General features: G+C 52.0%; 1 protein-coding gene across 1 annotated transcript in view; it reads left to right on the top strand.

Annotated features, from left to right (window-relative positions):
• The first annotated feature begins 1,556 nt into the window (after positions 1–1,556).
• The window catches only part of IGF2R (insulin like growth factor 2 receptor), a 104,966-nt gene continuing 86,154 nt past the window's right edge, over positions 1,557–20,368 (top strand). The window contains exon 1 of the mRNA XM_047769801.1: positions 1,557–1,865. Coding sequence (XP_047625757.1) covers positions 1,717–1,865 — 149 coding nt within the window. The 5' untranslated portion in view covers positions 1,557–1,716. The remainder of the gene's footprint in view (positions 1,866–20,368) is intronic.

Below are 20,368 nucleotides of genomic sequence, written 5' to 3'. Positions count from 1 at the left end.
TTTTCACTTGATGGTTTTAGTTTCCACTGATGAGCTTCGCCGGAGATCAATTATAGCAACACCGGAGTTGCAAAATATGAACACTTTCAGGATGCCACTCCAACAACGTTCCTTTTTTGGGCCATATTCCTCTTTGGCAATATAGCATGTGGCTAAGCCACAGGCTCAGGGACCGTCTAGTTTAGGCTTAAACCCTGGCTTCTCCACTTAGCTAGCCCCTGTGACTTGCACGTGTTTTAATCTATGCCTCAGTTTTCTTATCTCTAAAATAGGTGCTATAAAGATACTCCTGTAATCTTATACGATTGTGTTAGGATTAAATAAGATAAATCACCAGAATGGTATTTGGCACAGAATTACCTGCTCAGTAAATGTTAGCTATCATTGTATGTGTTTGAATTTCTGCCTTGTGGCATCTCAATGGCTTTGGTTAAGTTACTTCTCATCTCAGTGCCTCCCCAGTCCTCATTTATAGGAAAGCTTCTGGTTTACGCTGGATAAGTGCTAGCACAGTGTCTAGTATGGAGTAAGCAGCAAAAAAAGGTGAGCTGTTACCATCGCGATTATTCTGTACAATAATAAGATTATTCTGTATAAGGTTTTTGTTTTTTTTCTTTTTAGGGCCATACCCATGGCATAGGGAAGTCCCCAGGCTAGGGGTTGAATAGGAGATACAGCTGCCAGCCACGCCACAGCCACAGCCACAGCAACCTGCGATCCCAGATCCACTGAGCAAGGCCAGGGATGGAACCCGCATCCTCATGGATATTAGTCGGATTCGTTTCTACTGTGCCACAACAGGGACTCCAAGGTAAACTTTTTGAGTTCACGTCTTTTCAGATTTGCGTTTTTACTTTAACTGTGTCTAGCTAAGACTCATTCACATAGCATGAGTCTAACAAAACAGCTGAGTAGAGAAATTAATAAAGTTGTATCGAGGGGTACTTGCTTGATAGACCTTTGCCTTCTTCACATTTCAAGTTCCTATATTCGTGCAGCCTTCCTTATCAGAAAAGCCCACGCTTGGGAATTAACACCCGCCACAGAAGGCTGAGAGGCTCTGCTGGGCAGTGGTTGGAAAGCCCCGTGCAGGGCTCCGCGCTTTGGCTGCGCAGGGCAAGAAAAGTGGGCTCCCATTCGTCAGGGATGCTGAGTAGCGCGGCTTTGCGGTGTCATTTACGGCACTTAAGTCGAAGCCCTATTTTCCCCTCCCTGTCTGTCAAGGGTGAGCAGCGGTGACTCCAAGTTGGAAAGCACCCACACCGCGACCCAGAGTGCGAGCTGGAGAAACTGAAGCTGGGGCCGGGTTCCGGCGGGGCGGCGGCGGCGGGGACGCAGGCCTCGGCCCCGCACCTGCGCCCGCGCCCCTGCCGGGCTGCTTCCTGCCCAGCGCGCGCGGCGCTCACGTGACCGAGCCTGGGCGGAGCCGGCGGGCGGGGATCACCTGAACAAGGGAGTCATGTGAGCGGGGCGGGGGAGGGGGCGGTGCCGGGTGGCGGTCACGTGACCGGCTCGGGGTCCGCCGCCGCCGCCGCCGCCGCTGCCGCCGCCGCCGAGCCCAGACGAGCCGCGCGCCCCTCGGGCTCCCGCCCCGCTCCCGCTCTTCTTGTGTTCCTCTTCGTCTCCGCCCTGGCGGCTCAACCACGTCTCTGGCGCGGCCCCGGACAGCCGCGCGCCGCTCGCCCTGCGCCCGCCTTGCAGCCCGGGCCCGGCGCGATGGGGGCCGCTGCCGGCCGGAGCGCCCACCTGGGGCCCGCGCCAGCCGGCTACCGGCTGCGCTCCCTGCTCCTGGTGCAGCTGCTGCTACTGGTCTGGGCCCATAGGGCCACGGGGACCCAGGGCACCGAGTTCCCCGAGCTGTGCAGGTGGGTGGCCCTCCAGGGCTCAGGCTTCACTCGCGGTGCCCTGGCACGCGGCGGGCGGGGTTGGGGGCCGGGGCGCTCGGGGAGGGACTGGGGTCCTGGAGTCGCTTCTGGCCCGGACTTCAGTCCTCTGGTCCCCGAGGGAAAGTTGCCCGCACGGCGGGGCAGGATAAGAGACCGGGGGTCGTGCGCGCGGGCGGGGGGGCGCGGGGGAAGGGGCGTTCCGCCTCTGATCGGGGTCCGTCGCCAGGCCACTTGTGGCTGTCACTAAGTCAGGAGTGGCTTTGTGTAGGAACAGCCGGCTGCCGCGACCCGCCCGGGTGACACACTGCGGGCACCCTCACGCCCCTCGGTGCGCCTGCGAAAGTTGGGAGGACGCAGCAACTACAGCTGCGCTTTGTTCCCGCTCCACGTTTTCCTCCAAGTTCCAGCAGCGGGGCTTTGGAGGGGCCCTTTAGTGCGGATTGACTCACCCGCATGATGGCCATGGAGTTGAGGGATTTTGGTTTCACTTGCTGACTTATTTCCTCCGTGTGGGTTTTCTATTTTCTCTTTAAAGTAGCTTTTTTTGGAGAAGGTGACTTTTAAAAAAAATTTTTGTTTTGTTTTTGATCAGAGAATGGGAGGGCAATCGTCCAGTATTGGCTTTCAAGGCTTCACCCTTCACTTCTCCGAGCCTAACTTCCTGTCTAGTTGCTCACATGATGTCATTGTCTCCGGGTGGATTATTCTCGTGGAGCCTTTTGCTCTGGGAACCATGATTGTATAATCGCTCGTCCCAATGAGGACTCTTAGTGTCCTGCCCTGGCTGGGAGTCCTGGGGCTGGGGGAGGGCCAATTCCGAGAATTTTCGAACCAACCTTCTCTGGACTATTGAGGAGGGTGGAAAATCCAGCATTTATTTATTTTTTAAACTTTGGTTCAAAAAAAAAAAAAAAAAAACCAGGATGAAAAGTTCTGAAAGACTAGTTAACAAACAGTCAACAGTTACCCCTGGCACTGGTCAGTTTTTTGGCCGAATGACGTCAAGTTTAGCCCGCTAGGAGCTGAATTTTGAGTTTGTGGTGGGATTTGGGGGGTCTAATTCTTCTTTTGTATCAGAGATGGATTTATTAGCACACTTGAGTTCAGACCATGGAGAACTTAGTACCCTGAGGAGAGTGAGACCCAGCTCAGAATGGAAACTAAAGGCCCCTGTTTAGGAGGGTCGGGGGAGGGGGAGGGAGCGGTTCTGCCCATCAGTTTATAGGGCAGTTAGCTGCCCTGTGATGCAGAGGTACTCACCGCAGCCCCCAGTTACACAGAGAAAAGGGCAGCACCTGACATGAGGTCAGGCTGCCACATTTAAAAGAGGAAGTTTTGGAATAATGGCAGCTGTGATCAAACGCATCCTTAAGAAATTAGCTCAGTGAGGCTAGTTCGAAGTCTGGGTGGTGGCGGCAATTGGAATTGCTTTCTTAATACAGTTGGTCTCCAGGACAGACCTTTACTCTGTGGCTGCTGCAGGGGCCTGCCATTGGGGGTGTGTGTGTGTGTGTGTGTGTCTGTGTGTCTGTCTCTTGGCCCCAGTGTGTAGCGGCTTTGGTGTGGGATTTCAGTTCCCAGACCAGGAATTGAACCCAGCCTGCCAAAAGCGCCCAGTCCTAACCGCTAGGGAACTCCCAGGGGCCCTCACTTTTGCATTAGGGTGGTCTTGCTGGCACCTGGTTTCTTTTTCTTTCTTTCTTTTTGCTTTTTAGGGCCCCACCTGCGACATATGGAGGTTCCCAGGCTGGGGGTCGAATCGGAGCTACAGCTGTCGGCCTACACCACAGCCGCAGCAGCCACGCCAGATCCGAGCCGCGTCTGCGACCTACACTACACCACAGCTCACGGCAACGCCGGATCCTTAACCTGCTGATCGAAGTCAGGGATTGAACCCACAACCTCGTGGTTCCTAGTCGGATTTGTTTCCGCTGCACCACATCTCGAACTCCTGGCACCTGGTTTCTGACCTCATCTCCGGGTGGAACACTGCCTCTTGGCCCAGTGAGAAATGGCCATTGTATCTTTAAATTCATCTTTTCATGGTCACATGCAGGCACAACTGAGCACATGCCAGTGTTCCGAGGGGGATATGCTTTTGGCTGGGCTTGGGCACATCTCTCTCCCGTTCCTGCTCTGTGCCTTCGCCCTAAGACATCTCCTGAACCACGTTTAAGAATCTCTCCTTTGAACCCTGCAAGGCGACGTTCTGTTTGTTCCCATTTCAAATGGATATCTTGGCTCAAACACTGAAGACTTCACTTTGGTTAAAAAAATGTACTTGAGTGAGGTCACACTGGCTAAAGTTCCTCGACTCTAGCACGTACTTGAACGGGACCGTGAACCGAACATCTTTGTGAATCCAGTGTGAAAAATTTGGCCAAGTAGCACCAAAGCAGGATGTGTTCAGTTGCCTGTTATTCCACCGCGGGGCACGTCTGTCTGTCAGGAATGCCCCAGGTCTCACAGTGAGTGTGAGAAGTAGACTTCTGCTGTTAACTGTTTGTTTGTGCAGTTTGTGCACGGAGGCGGCGGTGGCGGTCCCCGTAGACACAGGGTCACTGCCAAGTGCTTGTCAATTGGTTGCTTGTAGCGAGGAACACATTTTTCCATTGAAGACTCTCCTTTTCGAGGTGCTTTGGTGCCCGGGGCAGTTTGTAGGTGCCCCCCCCCCGCCCTCCTCCAGCTGCCCGTTTGGGATGCCCACACCGCATCCAGCTTCTGGTGGTACCTCCTCATGGTCGCTGAGTTCTGGGGAAGCGGCCTCTCCTCCCAAGCCCAGCTCCCCGCAGCCCAAGAGGGTGATTTGCACCTGTGTCCCTTAGGGTCCCCCAGAGGGAAGTGGGGCCTGCTGCAGGTGCCTGAGGGGACCTGCGTGGCTCTGATGCTCCTGGGGTCAGGGTAGGGGGCAGGGGGCTCCCCCAGGGCAGTTCGTTTTTGGAAAGGGTGGAGGGAACAGTGGAGTAGCCGTCCCAGCAGCCGCCTGAGGGAGAGAGGGGGGTGACCTGACAAAGGCCAGCTTCCCAGGGCGTGGGCGGCTCTTCAGGCTCTTAAGTAAGTCCTGGTTCTCGGGCAGGCCTCCGGCGTGTGTCCTTGAGGCGTCCCGCGGGCTCCTGCAGCCGGTGCGCCCTGTGCTCTGGGAGAAGTTGGTCACTCCCGATCCCTCAGCTGTTGCTGGGGCGGTGGTGTGTCATCACAGACACTTGAGTTTGGAGGTCAGTGAGGCGGGTGTGCTCAGAGGCCTGGGGCCTGGAGGAGGCTGTGCTGGCTGGGGTTCAAAGGTCAGCAGGGACCCACTGCTGCAGGCGGTGAGGGGGCAGAGGCCGGGCCCCGCCAAGTCACTGCAAGTGACCAGAAGGCCCTCTGCTCGGCCACAGCTTTGCCCTGTAGTGCATGGGTTATACTTGGTAAATGTAGTAGGTGTCCACCCTTTATTTAGGCGTCAGCAGCACCCTCGGTGAGTACTGCTCACTCAACAGTTTGTACCAGTTATAACACAACACAGGGGCTGGATGGCTTGAGGTGGTTGAGTCACATTTATTCAGAACAAGTTTCCCCCTAATTGTTTGGGTACAAATGCTGGCAAATTTTTATTATATTGAGGACAAGAGCCTAATGAAGGCAGCTGGAAGTTGAGGTTGGTTTAGTTGCTGGCTCGAAGGGGATTTTTTTTTCCCCCCTGCGATTCTCCCCCGGAAGGAATGGTGCTTGGATGCCTAATTTGGACCACATGTTGAGCCTGGACCACATCCATTTGTGTGTATACATTTATTGCAACCGTGAGTGTGGGTAGCCCAAGCTTGGTTCATTTGGGGCCCATTAGACCACGGGCTTTATTTTTTATTTTATTTTTTTATTTTTGCTTTTTAGGGCTCCCCCCCAGCATATGGAAGTTCCCAAGTTGGGCTGAATGGGAGCCGTGGCTGCCGGCCTACACCACAGCCACAGCAAGGCCAGGTCCTTAACCCACTGAGTGAGGTCAGGGGTCGAATTGGAGTCTTCATGGATACTAGTCAGGTTCGTTATCCACTGAGCCGACGGAACTCCTAGACCACAGGCTTTCATTCTTAGAACAGCATCCTGACACATCCCCAGGAAGTGAGTTTCTGATTGGGCTTCTCCACTTTTATCAGTGTTTCACAGAAGGGGGTTTAAAAGGCGGGGTTGAGTGAAAGCGTTTAGATGGCTCATCTTTATCTCCATCTTGGCGTATGAAACGCCATTGTACTGGGTGAGAGAACTCACTAAAGTCGCAGCACTGGGGCTAGTGATTCTATAAAAAAAAAAAATCCTTTGCCTCTCATTCCTTAACACACTTTTTTGGGGGTCGTCTTACTGTGTTATAAGGACTCTTTTGTAGATTCCGGGTCCTTTCTCAGGTGTGTGGAATGTGTATTTCCCCTCCCTTCTTTGGCCTGCTTTTTTATTTTCTTAATATATCCTTTGAAGAACAGATATTTCTTAGTTTTGATGAGTTTTAATTTAACTTTTTTTTTTTTTAATGGTTCGTGCTTTTGGTAGCCCAGGAAATCTTGGCCTGTCCCCGAGTTTCTCACATTTGACATTTGGCCTGGCTGAATCTTTGCTGGGGGCCGTTCTTTGCACTGTGGAATGTTAGTAGCACCCCTGGTCTCTACCCTTCAGATGCCAGGAGCACCCCCTCCCCATTCAGACATTTGAAATGACCCCTGGGGAGTTCCTGTCATGGCAGAGCATAAACTAGGAACTAGGAATCTGACTAGGAACCGTGAGGTTGTCTGTTCGATCCCGGGCTTTGCTCGGTGGGTTTAAGGATCCCGCCATTGCCATGAGCTGTGGTGTAGGTCGCAGACACGGCTCAGATCATGCATTGCTGTGGCTGTGGTGTAGGCTGGAAGCAACAGCTCCATTTAGACCCCTAGCCTGGTGTGGCCCTAGAAAGCAAAAAAAAAAAAAAAAAAAAAGACCCCTGGGGGCAAAACTACCTCTAGTTGAGAATCACTGGTCTCCTCTCAGATCAAAAATATTCTGTTCTGTTTGTTTCTAGAAGTTTTATAGTTTGGACTTTATATAGGAGGCTTGCAACTGCGTTTTTAAGTGAGCTCGGGCTGTAATTTTCTTTGCTGTACTGTTTTTGGCTGAGTTTAGTATCAAGAATGTTTGCTTCGTGGAAGGATCTAGTTAGCTTTTGGTATTTTATATGCTGTGGAACAGCTCTCGTATAGGACAGGCAATTTCCTCTTCCTTAAATTTTGGTAAAACTCACCAGTAAAACTCTCTGGGTTTCATGCCTTGGTGCAGGTAGAGTATGGTGGGAGAGGAGTTTTGATTCCGGGTTCAGTTTTTTCTATGTTATTTATCTGTTCAGATTTTGGGCCTTCTCTTGAGCCAATTTCAGTAATCTGTGCTTTTCGAGGAAATTGTCGTTTTAGTTACATACACATATATAAACATGTAGCATGCTACTCTTATACTTTTGAAAATACTTTTTGGATCTGTAGGTAAATTTAAAACAATTGCTGATGTTTATTTGCATTTTTTTCTCTTAATCATATTTATCAAAGTTTTTTTTTTTTTTAACCTTTTTAGTCTTTTCAAAAGAACTAGCATTTTATTTTGTTCACCATCTCTATCACCATGAGTTTTTTTTTCTTGGTCGCGTTGGTAGCCTTCGGAAGTCCTGGGGCCAGGGATTGAACCTGAGCTGCAGCGGTGGCAATGCTGGATCCTTAAGCTGCTGTGGCACCAGGGAACTCCTCACTCTGAGCGAGTAAAATGAATAAATTTTATTTACTTCTCTCTGTTGCTCATGTCTACCTAATGTTTCTTTTTTCTGGGTTTCGTTGGAAGCTTAGGTCTTTGAACTCAGTTTGCACAACTAAGAGATGAATTTAAAGCTTTACGTTTCTTTGTCCTGTGTACACGGCTACTCCTAGGTTTTGATACTTAGTTTTTTCATTCTTCACGTCTAAATCTTTCCTTCTGGGACCCCAAGGTTCTAATGATTTAAACTTCCTGGACCCACTCATTTTTAACAAATCTTCTTTTCCCCCAGTAAATGGAATTTCCCCCCCATTGTGGGCAGTAAATGTGGTGAAAGCGTGGCTTAGCCCCTAGTCAGGGTGGGAGTGTTCTGTGTGTATGGAAAAAAATGTTCTCTTTTGGGTCAGAGTTTCATTAATTGTGCCGTTCAGCTTTTCTTTATGGTAACTTGTACTTTGTCCTGCTTGATTTGTCTGTCATACTTTGTATCTGGCTGCCCCTCTGGGCAGGGTTCCAGAAGCATGTCTTCTGTCTCCCAGCCTCGCACCTCTTTCCTGTCCTTCCCTAAGCTCTTCAACTCTTTCTGTTTTTTTTTTTTTTTTAAGCGCGGTCTCCCGTTGATGTATATTCACAGCTGCTTGTTCTGTGTTCCTGGATGCCCCCGCTTGCGTCACCCCGTGAAAGACGAGTTTAGGATTCTGTGCTGATGGTTCTCTTAATTCTCTTTCCTTGGGCCCCGTTCCTTTGCTGGCATCTGTCATCTCATTTTCCTGGTGCTGGTGCCCTTGTGATGCCCGGGGCTACTTGACGGGGCTCTTTGCCGTCAGTCTCCTTTGGGACCTGTGCCTCCTTGGGCCGCCGTGCCCGAGAGCGCAGGGAGCAGTTGTTGTTGGCGGTGGGTGGTGGGCGGGAAGCCGGGGACGGGCAGGGCCTTCCTCTGGCTGCTGTGTCTCTGCGGCTGGTCTTAGGTGCTCTTCTGTTCTGCCAACATCCCTCCCAGCCCTGTGCCTGCTGGGAGACAGCTGCTAGGCTCCTGCTGATGGCAGCGGGCAGAGTACAGTGTGTCCTGCCCGCAGCTGGAGGCCGGAGGGCTGGATGCTGGACCTGGCTCTGGCAGGTCCCTTCTTTGGAGCGCAGTGTCCGCTTCGAGAGAGGCGGGAGAGGCGCTTGCGTTGGAGGGCGCTGTCCTGCCTTTGAATCTGGACAGCTTGTAAGAGCTCCGGCCAGGGGCTGCCCTGCCGGGGTTTTGATTTCCCTGCGTGTCAGATGAGGGTGCTGACCGCCTTTGGAGGGTGTGAGAACGGGTGCGTGTTGCGGGGCTCTGGGCGCCCCGCAGCGTTCGTAAATGTGGGGAACAGGGGTCGCTTGCCGCCTGCACGTTAGGCTCTGTGTTAGTTCCGGTCAGGGTGGCTTTGAGCTCTGCCCCCGGCTTCTCCACCGGTGCCTGGGGCTCTGCCTCGGCGAAGCAGCTCTTCTTTATCTGACCTGTGCCTGGTGCTCCACTCCTGCTGAGAAAGAACGGGCTCCCTCAAGCTGGAAAGTTCTGAAAGCACCGGACTCTGTGACTCTGATGGTCCATTTTGCATCCAGAATTCTGTGGTTCTGAGGATGTCCGCGTAGAGGTCCTTGAGCTGGGCGCAGGAGAAGGCCCAGCTTGAGTGCTGACCCAAGGAGGAGCTTTGGGACAGGAGGTGTGGGGGTTGGGTGGGTGCCAGGTGCCATATGTCAGGCTGGCCCTGGCCCTGGCCCGTCGTGTTCTTGGCACCACGCCCTCCTTCTGGTGGTGGCCGCAGCAGTTTGCCATCCAGGGCGGAAGAGAGAGCCTGCTTATTCATCACTCGAGGACCCCTGCATGGGTGTCCGTGGTCTGGACAGGGTAGGGGCTGGATCCCAGGGTGTCTGTCGTGGGGACTGTGAGCAAGGATGCAGGCTGGTGGGCTGGATGTGAACGCACTTGGTGTGGGCGTCACTTTGCTGTTTAGCTTAAAAACCAGCTACCACCGCTGCCCAGGCTTCTGAGTGCGTCCCACGCCTGCTCTTTTCGTGTAAGTGGCGTGGGGCTTGGGTGCCCCACGGGCAGGGAAACCCTGGCCTCTGTAGTCTCGGCGAGCGGGAAGCTCGCCCTTCACGTTGGCCGCAGACCTTTGCTGGACTTTTTCTGTCTTCTCTTGTGTTGCTTTGAGCATCTGTCCATCCCTGGAGCCTGTGAGGGGGGCGTATCTCCCCTAGGGCGAGGGCGCAGGTCCCTGTGGGCCACTGTTGCCTGGGGCGGGAGAAATCAGAGGTTGCGAAGGTACCAGTTCTAGTTTAGTTTGGGGACCTAGAGGGACCAGGGAAAGATGAAGGAGTCAGGGAACAGGGAATGGTGGCCTTGGCCGTGGCTGGTAGGCGGCCTGCGCAGCAAGCGTGGGAGCTGGCTTTTCAATGCCAGCCTTTGTGCGTTAACGCTGTCACTGGTCCCCACGCCCACACGCGGGCTGTAGGAAGACACGCAGGTGCACGTGGAGAGCCCGTGTGGGGCAGGGGTGACCCTGGGATCCTGATGGCCTGTAAAACTCATCTGTGGCCCTAAGATTCGCTGTGGCCTGAAAGCAGGTACATACTTTAAAACAGTCTCCGTACTGAGAACAGCTCCCCAGCCCTCCCGGCTCCCTACTCACCCCACCCCGCCCCCGGCCCACAGCTGACACCCAAACCACCAGTGTGGACAGGCTGAAGAGGTGGGTTCCTAGAAGTGACAAGGGCTCCACTGAGTCACCCTCTTGGTTCCCCGCAGGCCCCTCCACCTGCTGTCCCGCCGGAAGTGTTACCACAAACAGTGAGAAGTGAGAAGCCAGCGCGGCGGTCTCCTCTGCCTCTTCTGTTGATCCCTTAGACGAGGCTGGGAGCTCGTGGCTTTGGTGGAGGGTAGGAGGGAAGCAGGGCGGGGAGCCGTGGGCCGGGCCGTTTTGTGTAGGCTGTGCTGTTCCGACGTCTCTCTAGGCAGAGCCCACAGAGGAAGTGAGATGGTAAGCTGTGCACCTGACTGCCCATCAGCTGCTGCTGGGGAGCTCGGCTCACAGGCTTGGGGAGTCCGGAGGGGCCATCAGCTGGGACCCTGGCTTTTATTCCGGGGGAGGTGGGAACCTGGGAGGATTTTGAGCAGAGACGTGACCCAGGGTGAGGACGGCCCAAGGCGGGCAGCTGGGAGTTTGAGAGACCAGATAAGACCTTGCAACCAATTGGACAAGGCTGGTGGTGCAGAGGGTTCAGATTCCAGATACTTCGAAGGTGGAGCTGATGGCATTTGCTGTGATGACTGGATGTGGGATGTGAGGAGAGGAAAAGTGAGAGGACGGCTTGGCTTCTTGCTCGGAGCAGGTGAAAGGATGGAGCTGCCATTTTCAGAGATGGGGAGGGTTGGGGGGCAGCCACTTTAGGGGCTCCCTGGAAAGACCGGGTGAGGGTGACAGTGTTTGCAGATCATTCGGCGAAAGTGTGTGGTGGGGGCGGGGGCGGGGACGGGGGTGGCGGATATAATTGCTGTTCTTTTTAGATGAATGCATAAAGGTCACAGCTGACCTGGCGCTGTGCTTCCTGTCCCCAGCCAGGTGTTAGGTGTGCTGAGTTGTATGTGCCAATCTGACACTTGAGCATCCTCAGAGCAGAGACTTTTCTCCTGTGTCAACCTCACTGGCTTTTGTCAAGAACTCACCCCCTGCGCGCGCCCCCCCCCGCCCCCCTCCGCCCAGGGGTGGCCTCATCAGTATCAGGAACTACCCGGCTGAGCAGACGGCCGGGAATTAGGAGAGCAGCTCTTGTCTTGGTGTGAGGGCTCCGATGGAAGGGCCCTGGGTCTGGGAGGGCTTGGGGACACTGGGGATGGGCCGTTAGGGGACAGAGCATTGACGCTGGATTTCTGTGCCCTGGGCTGGGTCGATGCTAAAGGCAGCTGGATTCAGGCTTCGTCTAATTAAGAAGGAGGTTTAGCCTGTAATTGAACCCTCCTTGATGCATTTGAGGAACAGAGTATGAGAGCATCGGATTTTAAAAAGGTGCCCACAGAACGGGGTTTCAGGTTGAAATCCTGGCCTGCGTCCTGGCCCCAGAGGTGATCTAAACAAAAATGCAGTGTAGCAGGGGGAGGGCAGGCCGGTCCTTTGTGGGAGGTTTGGGTGCTAAGAGTTCCGGCCTTGCAGTGCAGCGAAAGCTCTTGAGGAAGTGTCCTGTGTCCTTTCCCACAATTTCAACTTCATCCGTTCTGGTGGCAGCTGGTAGCTACATGGTGCGGGCTGGGTGGACCTGGGTGCCTGTCCTGAGAGACCCCAGAGGCAGCTGGTGTGTGTGTGTCCCCAGCCCCCTGGTCTCTATCTTGGGCTCCATCAGCTCCATGGAGGTGGCCCCCAGACCAGGCAGGGTGTCCCACAACAGTGCCTCAGGAAGGTTTTAGCAAGCCAGCTCCTCTTTTCTGTAAGCTCAGTTTTTAAGCAGTCCTTCTGTTGGTCCCGATGAGCGCTTAGAGGGTTGTTTCTCAAAAGCTCCCTGCTCCAGGCCCTGGTGTAGCCTGGGGAGGCAGGGCTCAGAGATGAAGTGTGTCCAGAGCCGGTCAGGGCGGGCAGGATTCGGGCTCACGTCTGTGGGCACCTTTCAGGGGATACTCCCCGCCCCATTTCCCACGACCCCGCCGGTCACTCATGATGCTGGCTTTAAAAGCATCCCAGCCGACCCCCTGGCGCCTCGGCCTGCCATGCGGACTTAAAGTCTTGCTTCCAGACAGCTGGCTTCCTGCTACCAGGGAAAGCCAGAGACGAATATCTGGCATTTCCTTGCTTTTTTTTTTTTTTTTTTTTTTGCTGGCCCCATATCTTTATCCACAGCTTTGTGGGTTTGTTAGAATAGGAAGTGAAGTACTTCCTATACAAGCTTTGGCCATGCTGTGTCTAACGCGTGTCCCCCGACCTTAAGATCAGGGTGCAGGTTTATCACGCCAAATCAGATTTTTCTCTTTTGGTGTCAGCAGGAGAACGTTATCGACAACAGTGGTTCCATTATGCTCTTGACATTTCTGCTGCAAGTGTCCGTTTTGGAAACCCGGCCTCTTTCCACGGCCTCCTCCTCCCCCTGCCTGTTCCCACCCTCCCCCCACTCTCCTCTTCCTATTTTAGGAGACTCTTCCAGATTTTTGAAGGTTGGTGGTCTGGAGGTATGAGCTGAGAAACTATCTGGTAATGATAAGGGGCAGTAATGAGCCAAATGTTCCCTGAATATTCTCTCAGCTCTCGGAGGACTGGGATGCAGGCCAAAAAGCAGAGAAATCTTTTTTGATGTTCAGGTTGGAAAGACTTCGCATTCCCCTCGTCCCCAAAGTTTCGTATTTGCTGCCCACTCTTTCTTTCTTTATTTCTTTGGGCCATACCAGAGGCCTATGGAGCTTCCCAGGCTAGGGGTCGAATCGAACCAGAGCTGCAGCTCCCGGCCTACACCACAGCCACAGCAACCCTGGATCCTTAACCCACTGAGCAGGGCCACGGATCGCATCTGCATCCTCATGGATGCTAGTGAAATTCGTTAACCGCTGAGGCAGGACAGGAGTGCCCGCTGCTCACCCTGGCTTCAGAAAAATATTCCTCAGCCAGTGACCATGCTCTGTGAATTCAGTTTGTAGAGCACCAACTTATTTATTTTTTAAGGAAACCAAATTATAGTTTCATGCACACATATTACATTTGTTGCCGATTTCATTGTACCTCTATCCAGCTTTATATTCTGATGATGGTAGGCCAGTGATAAAATGTTTAATAGCCACATGATCATTTTCCCGGAACCCCACGACCCAGAGGGAGTGAGAGAAGTAGGATATATTTCAGAAGAGTGTGGCCGAAGGTGAGAAGGAGGGCAGACTGAAAGTGCACGGAGCAGTTTTGTGCTGGAGGGAAGGGTCTCAGTTTTCTAAGGGTTTTGGTTTTTTTCCCTTAACGGGTGGGGCATATGATATGCTTTGTCATTGAACTCTGTGTACTTGGGTTTAGATGTTCACTTTTGAAACATCTGAAGGAGCCCCAAATTATATTTTGCAGACATTCAGGGATGCTGTGTTTAAAAGCCCGAGGGGGGGTGGCGGAAGACACCCGTGTTGGAGGGTTGGGAGTGATCATCCGCTTGTAGCCCTCTGGCCTTTTCTGGTGACTTCTCGCTTTTGGACAGGCGTTTGTCAGTGGGGGTGGCTCTGTGCTTCTCTTCAGGAAGCCCTCTGAACTCTAGGCAGTGGTGCCGGCCCGTTACATTTGCTCCTTCCTTGCTACCCCTGGGTTGGTCGGTGTTGACCTCGGTGGGTTGGCCACGTGGCCTTGGCCGAGCGGTCTGGGAACGTGGAAGCGCTTTGCCGTCTCTGGGCTGCTTGACAGTATGCCGCTTGTGTGTGCTTTCCTCTGATTGGTGATCTGCCAACACCTTTCGGGATATGATGAAATGTAAACCAGATGAGGCGAAAATGGAACCTCTGTGCCGCGGAGCAGAAGCACGCCGCCCTCCGAAGTCCAGTGTAGCTTTGGCAGAGGCTGTGGGATTAGAGTCAGGGGCAGGTGGTCTCGAGCCCGTGGGCTCAGCCCGTGCGGTGAGGTGAATTGTCCACATCCAGGGCATATTCCAGCCGTAGCATTCCCTCTAAAGTCCAAGACCTCTTAAAGTCCTTTGCCTCGTATGTGACTTCTGTCCTGTCACTGTTCCCTGTTGGCTCTGATGGCTCGATTGCAGGATGTTTCTCAGTTACCGATGATCCTTACTTTGGACTCTTGGTCAAGGTTTTTGGGGAGCAGCTTTCTGCTGAGCTCAGTAGTCATTTTAAAGGAGGGGGTGAGTCTAGGTGCGGAAAGCAAAATAGATGTGTTCCTTCCGAGGGGACTCCTCCACCAGCCTGGCTCGAAAGTGAGGCAGTTGCGGCCGGTGGGAAGAAGGGGGCTGAGGGAGCTGACATTCTTTCTGGGGAGACCGGCTGGGTGAGGGAAGAGAGGTTGCAGAAGGCAGGGCCTCGTGTTTGGCAACTGGGGCTGTGCAGAAGAGAAACTGGAGGGGGCGGGGTGGTGGTGGTAAATGGCAGCAGAAGTTGAAAACTTGGGGAAGAACTTGAGCTCAGAAAAGGGCCTGCTCAGCATGACGCGGCATGTCACAGCTTCTCCCCAGGGGCTTGCTCAGATGCATGCCCTCTGGAAATTTACTCGCCATCCGGGGATCTGTCACTTTAGGGGCATCTGTTGTGATAAGATGTAAACTCTCAAGTCCGTGGAATGGTTTTCCAGCTTCAGAGTTGTAGCTGGAACTAAATATTTTCTGAAAAGTTAAAAAAAAAAAAAAAGAACAAAAAAACCCAAACCACCACAAATAAAGGTGGCTCTTTACCTCAGTGTCAACACCTGCCCTTGGGCTCAGACGGACCTGGACTCATGCCTGGCCTGTCGTTTTCCTGGTTGGGTGATACTGGGCACGGGGCCTTGCCGTCTTTGACTCCGAAGCGGAGGAATTTGAGAGAGTTGAGTAACGGTGTGAGGTGCTTGCTTAGCAGACGTCGAGCGGTGCTGGGTTCTTAGTCCACCGGCTGGTTACCTCTCAACCCACTGGCATGTATGGATTCTGTCCATATGTCTGTCACTACGTAGTAGTTCTGGGAGGGAGGACACCTCTGCCCAGAGCCACCGTGCAGTTGAGGAGACCAGGTACCCAAGAAGATCTAGCCTTGGGTGGTGAGAAAGGCCAGCAGGGCTGGCAATCAGAGCAGAGGACGCAGCGGGGACCAGCCCACTGGGGTCTGGGCCGCCTCCTGCGTACGTGTGTACCTCGAACCGCCAGGCGCGCTCTGAAATGAACCGGTAGGGGGACGTTGGCTAACTACACTGTCTCCTCTGGAAAATGAGGTAGGATGGCAAGGATTTTGCTTGCTTTTGCTGATTTTCTTTTTCTTTTCTTTTCTTTTCTTTTTTTGTCTTTTGTCTTTTTTAGGGCCGTAACCGCGGCATATGGAGGTTCCCAGGCTAGGGGTCTAATTGGAGCTAAAGCTGCCGGCCTGCACCACAGCCACAGCATCGCCAGATCCGAGTCTCGTCTGAGATCTCTACACCACAGCTCAGGGCTATGCCGGCTCCTTAACCCACTGAGCAAGGCCAGGGATCCAACCCGCAACCTCATGGTTCCTAGTCGGATTCGTTGCCGCTGTGCCACGACGGGGAAGTCCTTGCTGATTTTCAAAGCCAGGGATCTTGCACAGATGGTTTTGTGTCCAGAAGAGCATTTCTAAGTGGGATTAGTCTGCCTCCTGGGAGGATAGGAACTGAAATTTGCAAGACCGGGAAGTGGGCGGGGCTTCAGGTGAGTCGCCCCTGGACCACTGGCTTCCTCCGTCTTCCTCCCTTTCCGGGCGCCTTCCTGCACCTTTCTCTGCCTTCCTCCGCCTTTCTGCTTCTCCTGTTCCACCTCCTTGCGGGATCTCTGACTGCAGCTGAGATGGAGGGTCGCGTAGGACCAAGGCATCTCTTCTAGGCCTTGACCAGATACGCATGTCACAGTTCCAGGAAAGGGCTTTCATACCTATTCTGCTGCAAGAGATGTTTGTGGAGCAGATAGATCTCACACGTGTGTGTGTGAGTGAAGACTGCATTTCTACACAACTTGCAGATATTTTCTTCCACACTATGTTTCCTGCTAAAAGTTTAAAATTTTATTACTATAGCTTATTTTCTCTTTGGTCTATTATGTTGGTCTCATTTTTTCCTCTTGGATAAGCCCAGAAAGCTTAGTCTAGAATACAGACTTTTCAGTGAATCTCAGCTAACTGGTCTCAGTTGCTTGGGTCGTAAATAAACCATACTGTTGGGTTTCCATTTTGGCTGTACATGTTTGCTTCGTGTAGAGAACTTTCTAGTGGACAAACTTTTAGACAAAGAATTGTTTTTCCTCAAAGATATCATTACTTTTTTTTTTTAGTCTATATACTTTTATTGTTTCTGAAGCCATTGCCTGGTTCTAGAATATGATCTTGGTACTTTTATTTTTATTGATTTTTTTTTTATGTTTAGTTTTTTTTTTCTTTCTTTCTTTCTTTCTTTTTTGTCTTTTTAGGGCCACACCGGCAACATATGGAGGTCCCCAGGCTAGGGGTCTAGCCACAAGGCCACAGCCACAGCAAGGCTGGATCCGAGCCTTGTCTGTGACCTCCACCACAGCTCAGGGAAATGCCAGGTCCTTAACCCACTGAGCGAGGCCAGGGATTGAACCTGCGTCCTCATGGATGCTAGTCAGATTCATTTATGCTAGGCCATGAGGGGAACTCCCAGGTTTTTTTTTTTTTTTTTTTTTTCCCTTCCATTTTTGGCCACTCCGTGGCACACAGAGCTCCTGGGACAGGGACCAGATCTGAGCTGCAGGTGGTTTCAAATGTAATTTTCTTAAAAAGTCCTATCAGGTATTTAGATGATTTTCAAGTTTAATGAAATCATCTTTAAGAAAATTGTCTAGATGATAATTTCATCTAACTAGGGTGTATAACAGGATACTCAAGAGTTTTTGGATTACGCTACATGAGGTTTCAGATAAATTATTTCATCCAGTTGCTTATTCCTGCTCCTAGTGATGCATGGCGCTAGGCATCTTTGCCTGTTTTCAAGGAGACATGTTCTGTGGAATCTAAGTATTTCAAGATCTGATGGCCTGCAGATGCCATCCCTTCGTTTTTAAGGGAGGTGACTTAAGGACCCAGGTGCTGCAGTTTGGGCTTGTGCGTCGAGTTCATGGTGCTGCCCTGTGGTGAGGGGTTAAATAACCCCCTAAAGCAAACCAGCCCTCAGGCCCTGGCAGGCATGGGGTGCTCCCTGCTTCTTCCCATAACCAGGTATCACTTTGCTAAATCTTGAAAGAATGCAAAATACAAATAGAGAAAAGAAATAGAAATGAATAGCGCAGCATCTTCTAGGAACCCCAGTTTCTGGAAAATTAGGACCACAGCCCCCATCTTACCTTTTTCCATCTCTTCTGCTCTGCAGACGCACTCTCTTTACATCTATCTTATTTTATTTTATTTTATTTTTTGTCTTTTTTGCCATTTCTTGAGCCGCTCCTGCGGCATATGGAGGTTCCTAGGCTAGGGGTCTAATCGGAGCCGTAGCCATCGGCCTACTCCAGAGCCATGGCAATTCGGGATCCGAGCTGCGACTGCGACCTACACTGCAGTACAATGCCAGATCCTTAACCCACTAAGCAAGGCCAGGGATCAAACCCGCAACCTCATGATTCCTAGTCGGATTCGTTAACCGATGAGCCACAATGGGAACTCCACATCTGTCTTATTTCAGTAGCACCTTTGGAAAAGACAGCAGTGGGCTTCTGCTTTTAAGAAAAGCCTAGCCGGGTCAGGACTCAATGCCATCGCTGCTGTGCCTCAGGTTCAGTCCCTGGCCTGGGAACTTCTGCATGCCTCAGGCTTGGCCAAAAAAACCCAAAAACCAGCCAAACCAAAAGGCCTAGCATTTTCAGTAACTTTCTTTAGACTTGACTCCTTCCAGTTCACTCATTCTAAATACTTTCCCACACCTCTCTCTCTAAGTGTCCTTAGGATCGTGGAACACTTTAATGATGCCATTATTTGAAATTTAATGTCTGGTATCCCAGAGCAACGTAGGGGTCCTGAGTAAAAGAGTTATGATTTCCCTTAATCAACTGTAATTAACAGAAACGTTCATTAATACCCTGCAAATAGAACCACTGGCTTGAAATTTTAAGGAAAGATCGATCCGTAGCAACTTTGAGTGGCCTTTCTTTGCTTCGAGTACAAAATCGGAACTGTTCCCTTTACTCTGCGCGACTGCATACCCTCATCTCCTTGAACCCATCTCGTACTGGTCTCCATCCACCTCGCTCCAGCCCCAGCATCCACCCTTCTCTGCCAGCCACGTACGTTTACTCCCGCCTCAGGACCTCGCGCTGACATCAGTCTGCTGGCATATGCTTCCCCCCATGCCTGCCTGCGTTGCTCTTTTTGTCATTCGAGTCTCAGGGTGAGAGTGCTCTCAGAAGACTTCCCGGAGGAAGGACTTGCTCATTTCCTAGCACAGTCGATGTTGTTTTATGTCCGTGCACGCCTGTCTTAGGAGGTGGACCTTTCCCGTTATATGTTTACCTGTTTATTGTCTGTCCTCCCCGGAGGACACACACCGGAAGGGTGGGGTTTTGTTTTTTTGTGTTTTGTTTTTTCTTGTTTGATCTCTGTCCGATCATTGCTCTCCTCCTCAGTAGGTACTTAAGAAATATTTGGGAAGCAAAGGAATAAAGAGGAGTATTTGTCAGAAGACATTGGCCTTGATGGATGCCTTCTCGAGCCTGGTATTACTTGGTCATTTTCTCGGGCGTGTAAGTCTCCCGACTCTGGGAGAGAGCGCTCAGGTGTTAAGAAGTTGAGTGGTAGCTGGTGTCACCCTAAGATCAGGCTCCTGACAAGCGCACCAGCCTGTTTGTTGGTTTCCAGCAGTTCAGTGGCTGTCCGGGGAGCCTTCCGAAGCCCTGCCTGAGTGCACAAGTGCGCCGAGGTCCTTGGCTTCCCAGCAGCTAGAATTGCTGGGTCCCCAGACCTGAGTTCAGAAGAAAGCTTGGCTCTTGCCAGTAGCTCTACTATCGGGGTTCCTCCACTGCTGGACGGGGCTCCTGGGGAAACTGCCTCTGGGCCGGGAGCTGTGTGTTGCCTGGTGTTTTGTGCCAAGATGCCCAGTGGAAGGGGAGCTCTGGCATGTGGACTCCTTCTGTGGGGAGTGCATCCTCTGATCCTCTCATCCGGCTGGTCCTGCTGTGCGAAAACTACCGGTACCTCCCTGTGGTCTCAGGTTCAGCATCCTCCAGGTCTCTCTCCCAAATTCCAGGATAGCCCTCGCCTAAGCAATTCTGATTTGCTTTATTTTCCTTCCTTCCAACGTACTGTTGAATTACTGAACCTTTGCATCGTGCAGGGGGCTTTTTACTTACTTTCCTCATTTCTTGTCTCCCCTTGCTGAAGAAGTTTTATGGACTGGACAAAACCTTTTCCCTGTGCAGAGTGGAGTATTAGGAGTAATTGTTATGACACAGCTGACAAAGCATTACAGTTGACAGTATGGTGTTAGGAGCGCCACCCCCTTATCCACCCCCCCCCCACTCCCGTCGAAAATTCGCATGTAACTTTACACGTCACCTTCTGTGCATCTGTGGATTCAGCCAACCCTGGATCATGTAGTACAGTGCTTAGTGGGGAAAAAAATGCATGTGTAAGTGGACTCGTAGAGTTGAAACCCTCGCTGTTTAAGGGTCAGCTGTATTTTGTCCTAAGTATGCAGATTGATTCATGGACAGTTGCGCAATGTCTCAGTAGTTGCCAGAGGGTCAAATGGGCAGTGAGTTGTAATGCATGTAAAATGCTTGATATAGTGAATCAACCTAAAGTAAACTGTCTGATTTTATTTTACTTTTTTTTTTTTTTTGCCTTTTCAGCTGAATCCTCAGCACATGGAGGTTCCCAGGCTAGGGGTGGAGCTGGAGCTGCAACTGCCAGCCTACACCACAGCCACAGCAACGCAGGATCTGAGCCGTGTCTACAGCTTACACTACAGCTCTTGGCAATGCTGGATCTTTTAACCCACTGAGCAAGGCCAGGGATCGAACCCGAGTCCTCATGTATACTAGTTGGGTTTTTGCTGAGCCACGATAGTAACTCCTAAATTGTTTTTTTTGGGTCATTTCTAGGGCCGCACCTG

The sequence above is a fragment of the Phacochoerus africanus genome, chromosome 2 (genome assembly GCF_016906955.1).
Source record: "Phacochoerus africanus isolate WHEZ1 chromosome 2, ROS_Pafr_v1, whole genome shotgun sequence".
Lineage (NCBI taxonomy): Eukaryota > Metazoa > Chordata > Mammalia > Artiodactyla > Suidae > Phacochoerus > Phacochoerus africanus.
The sequence above is the reverse complement of the archived record's forward strand: the minus strand, read 5'-3'. Positions and strand labels throughout refer to the sequence as shown.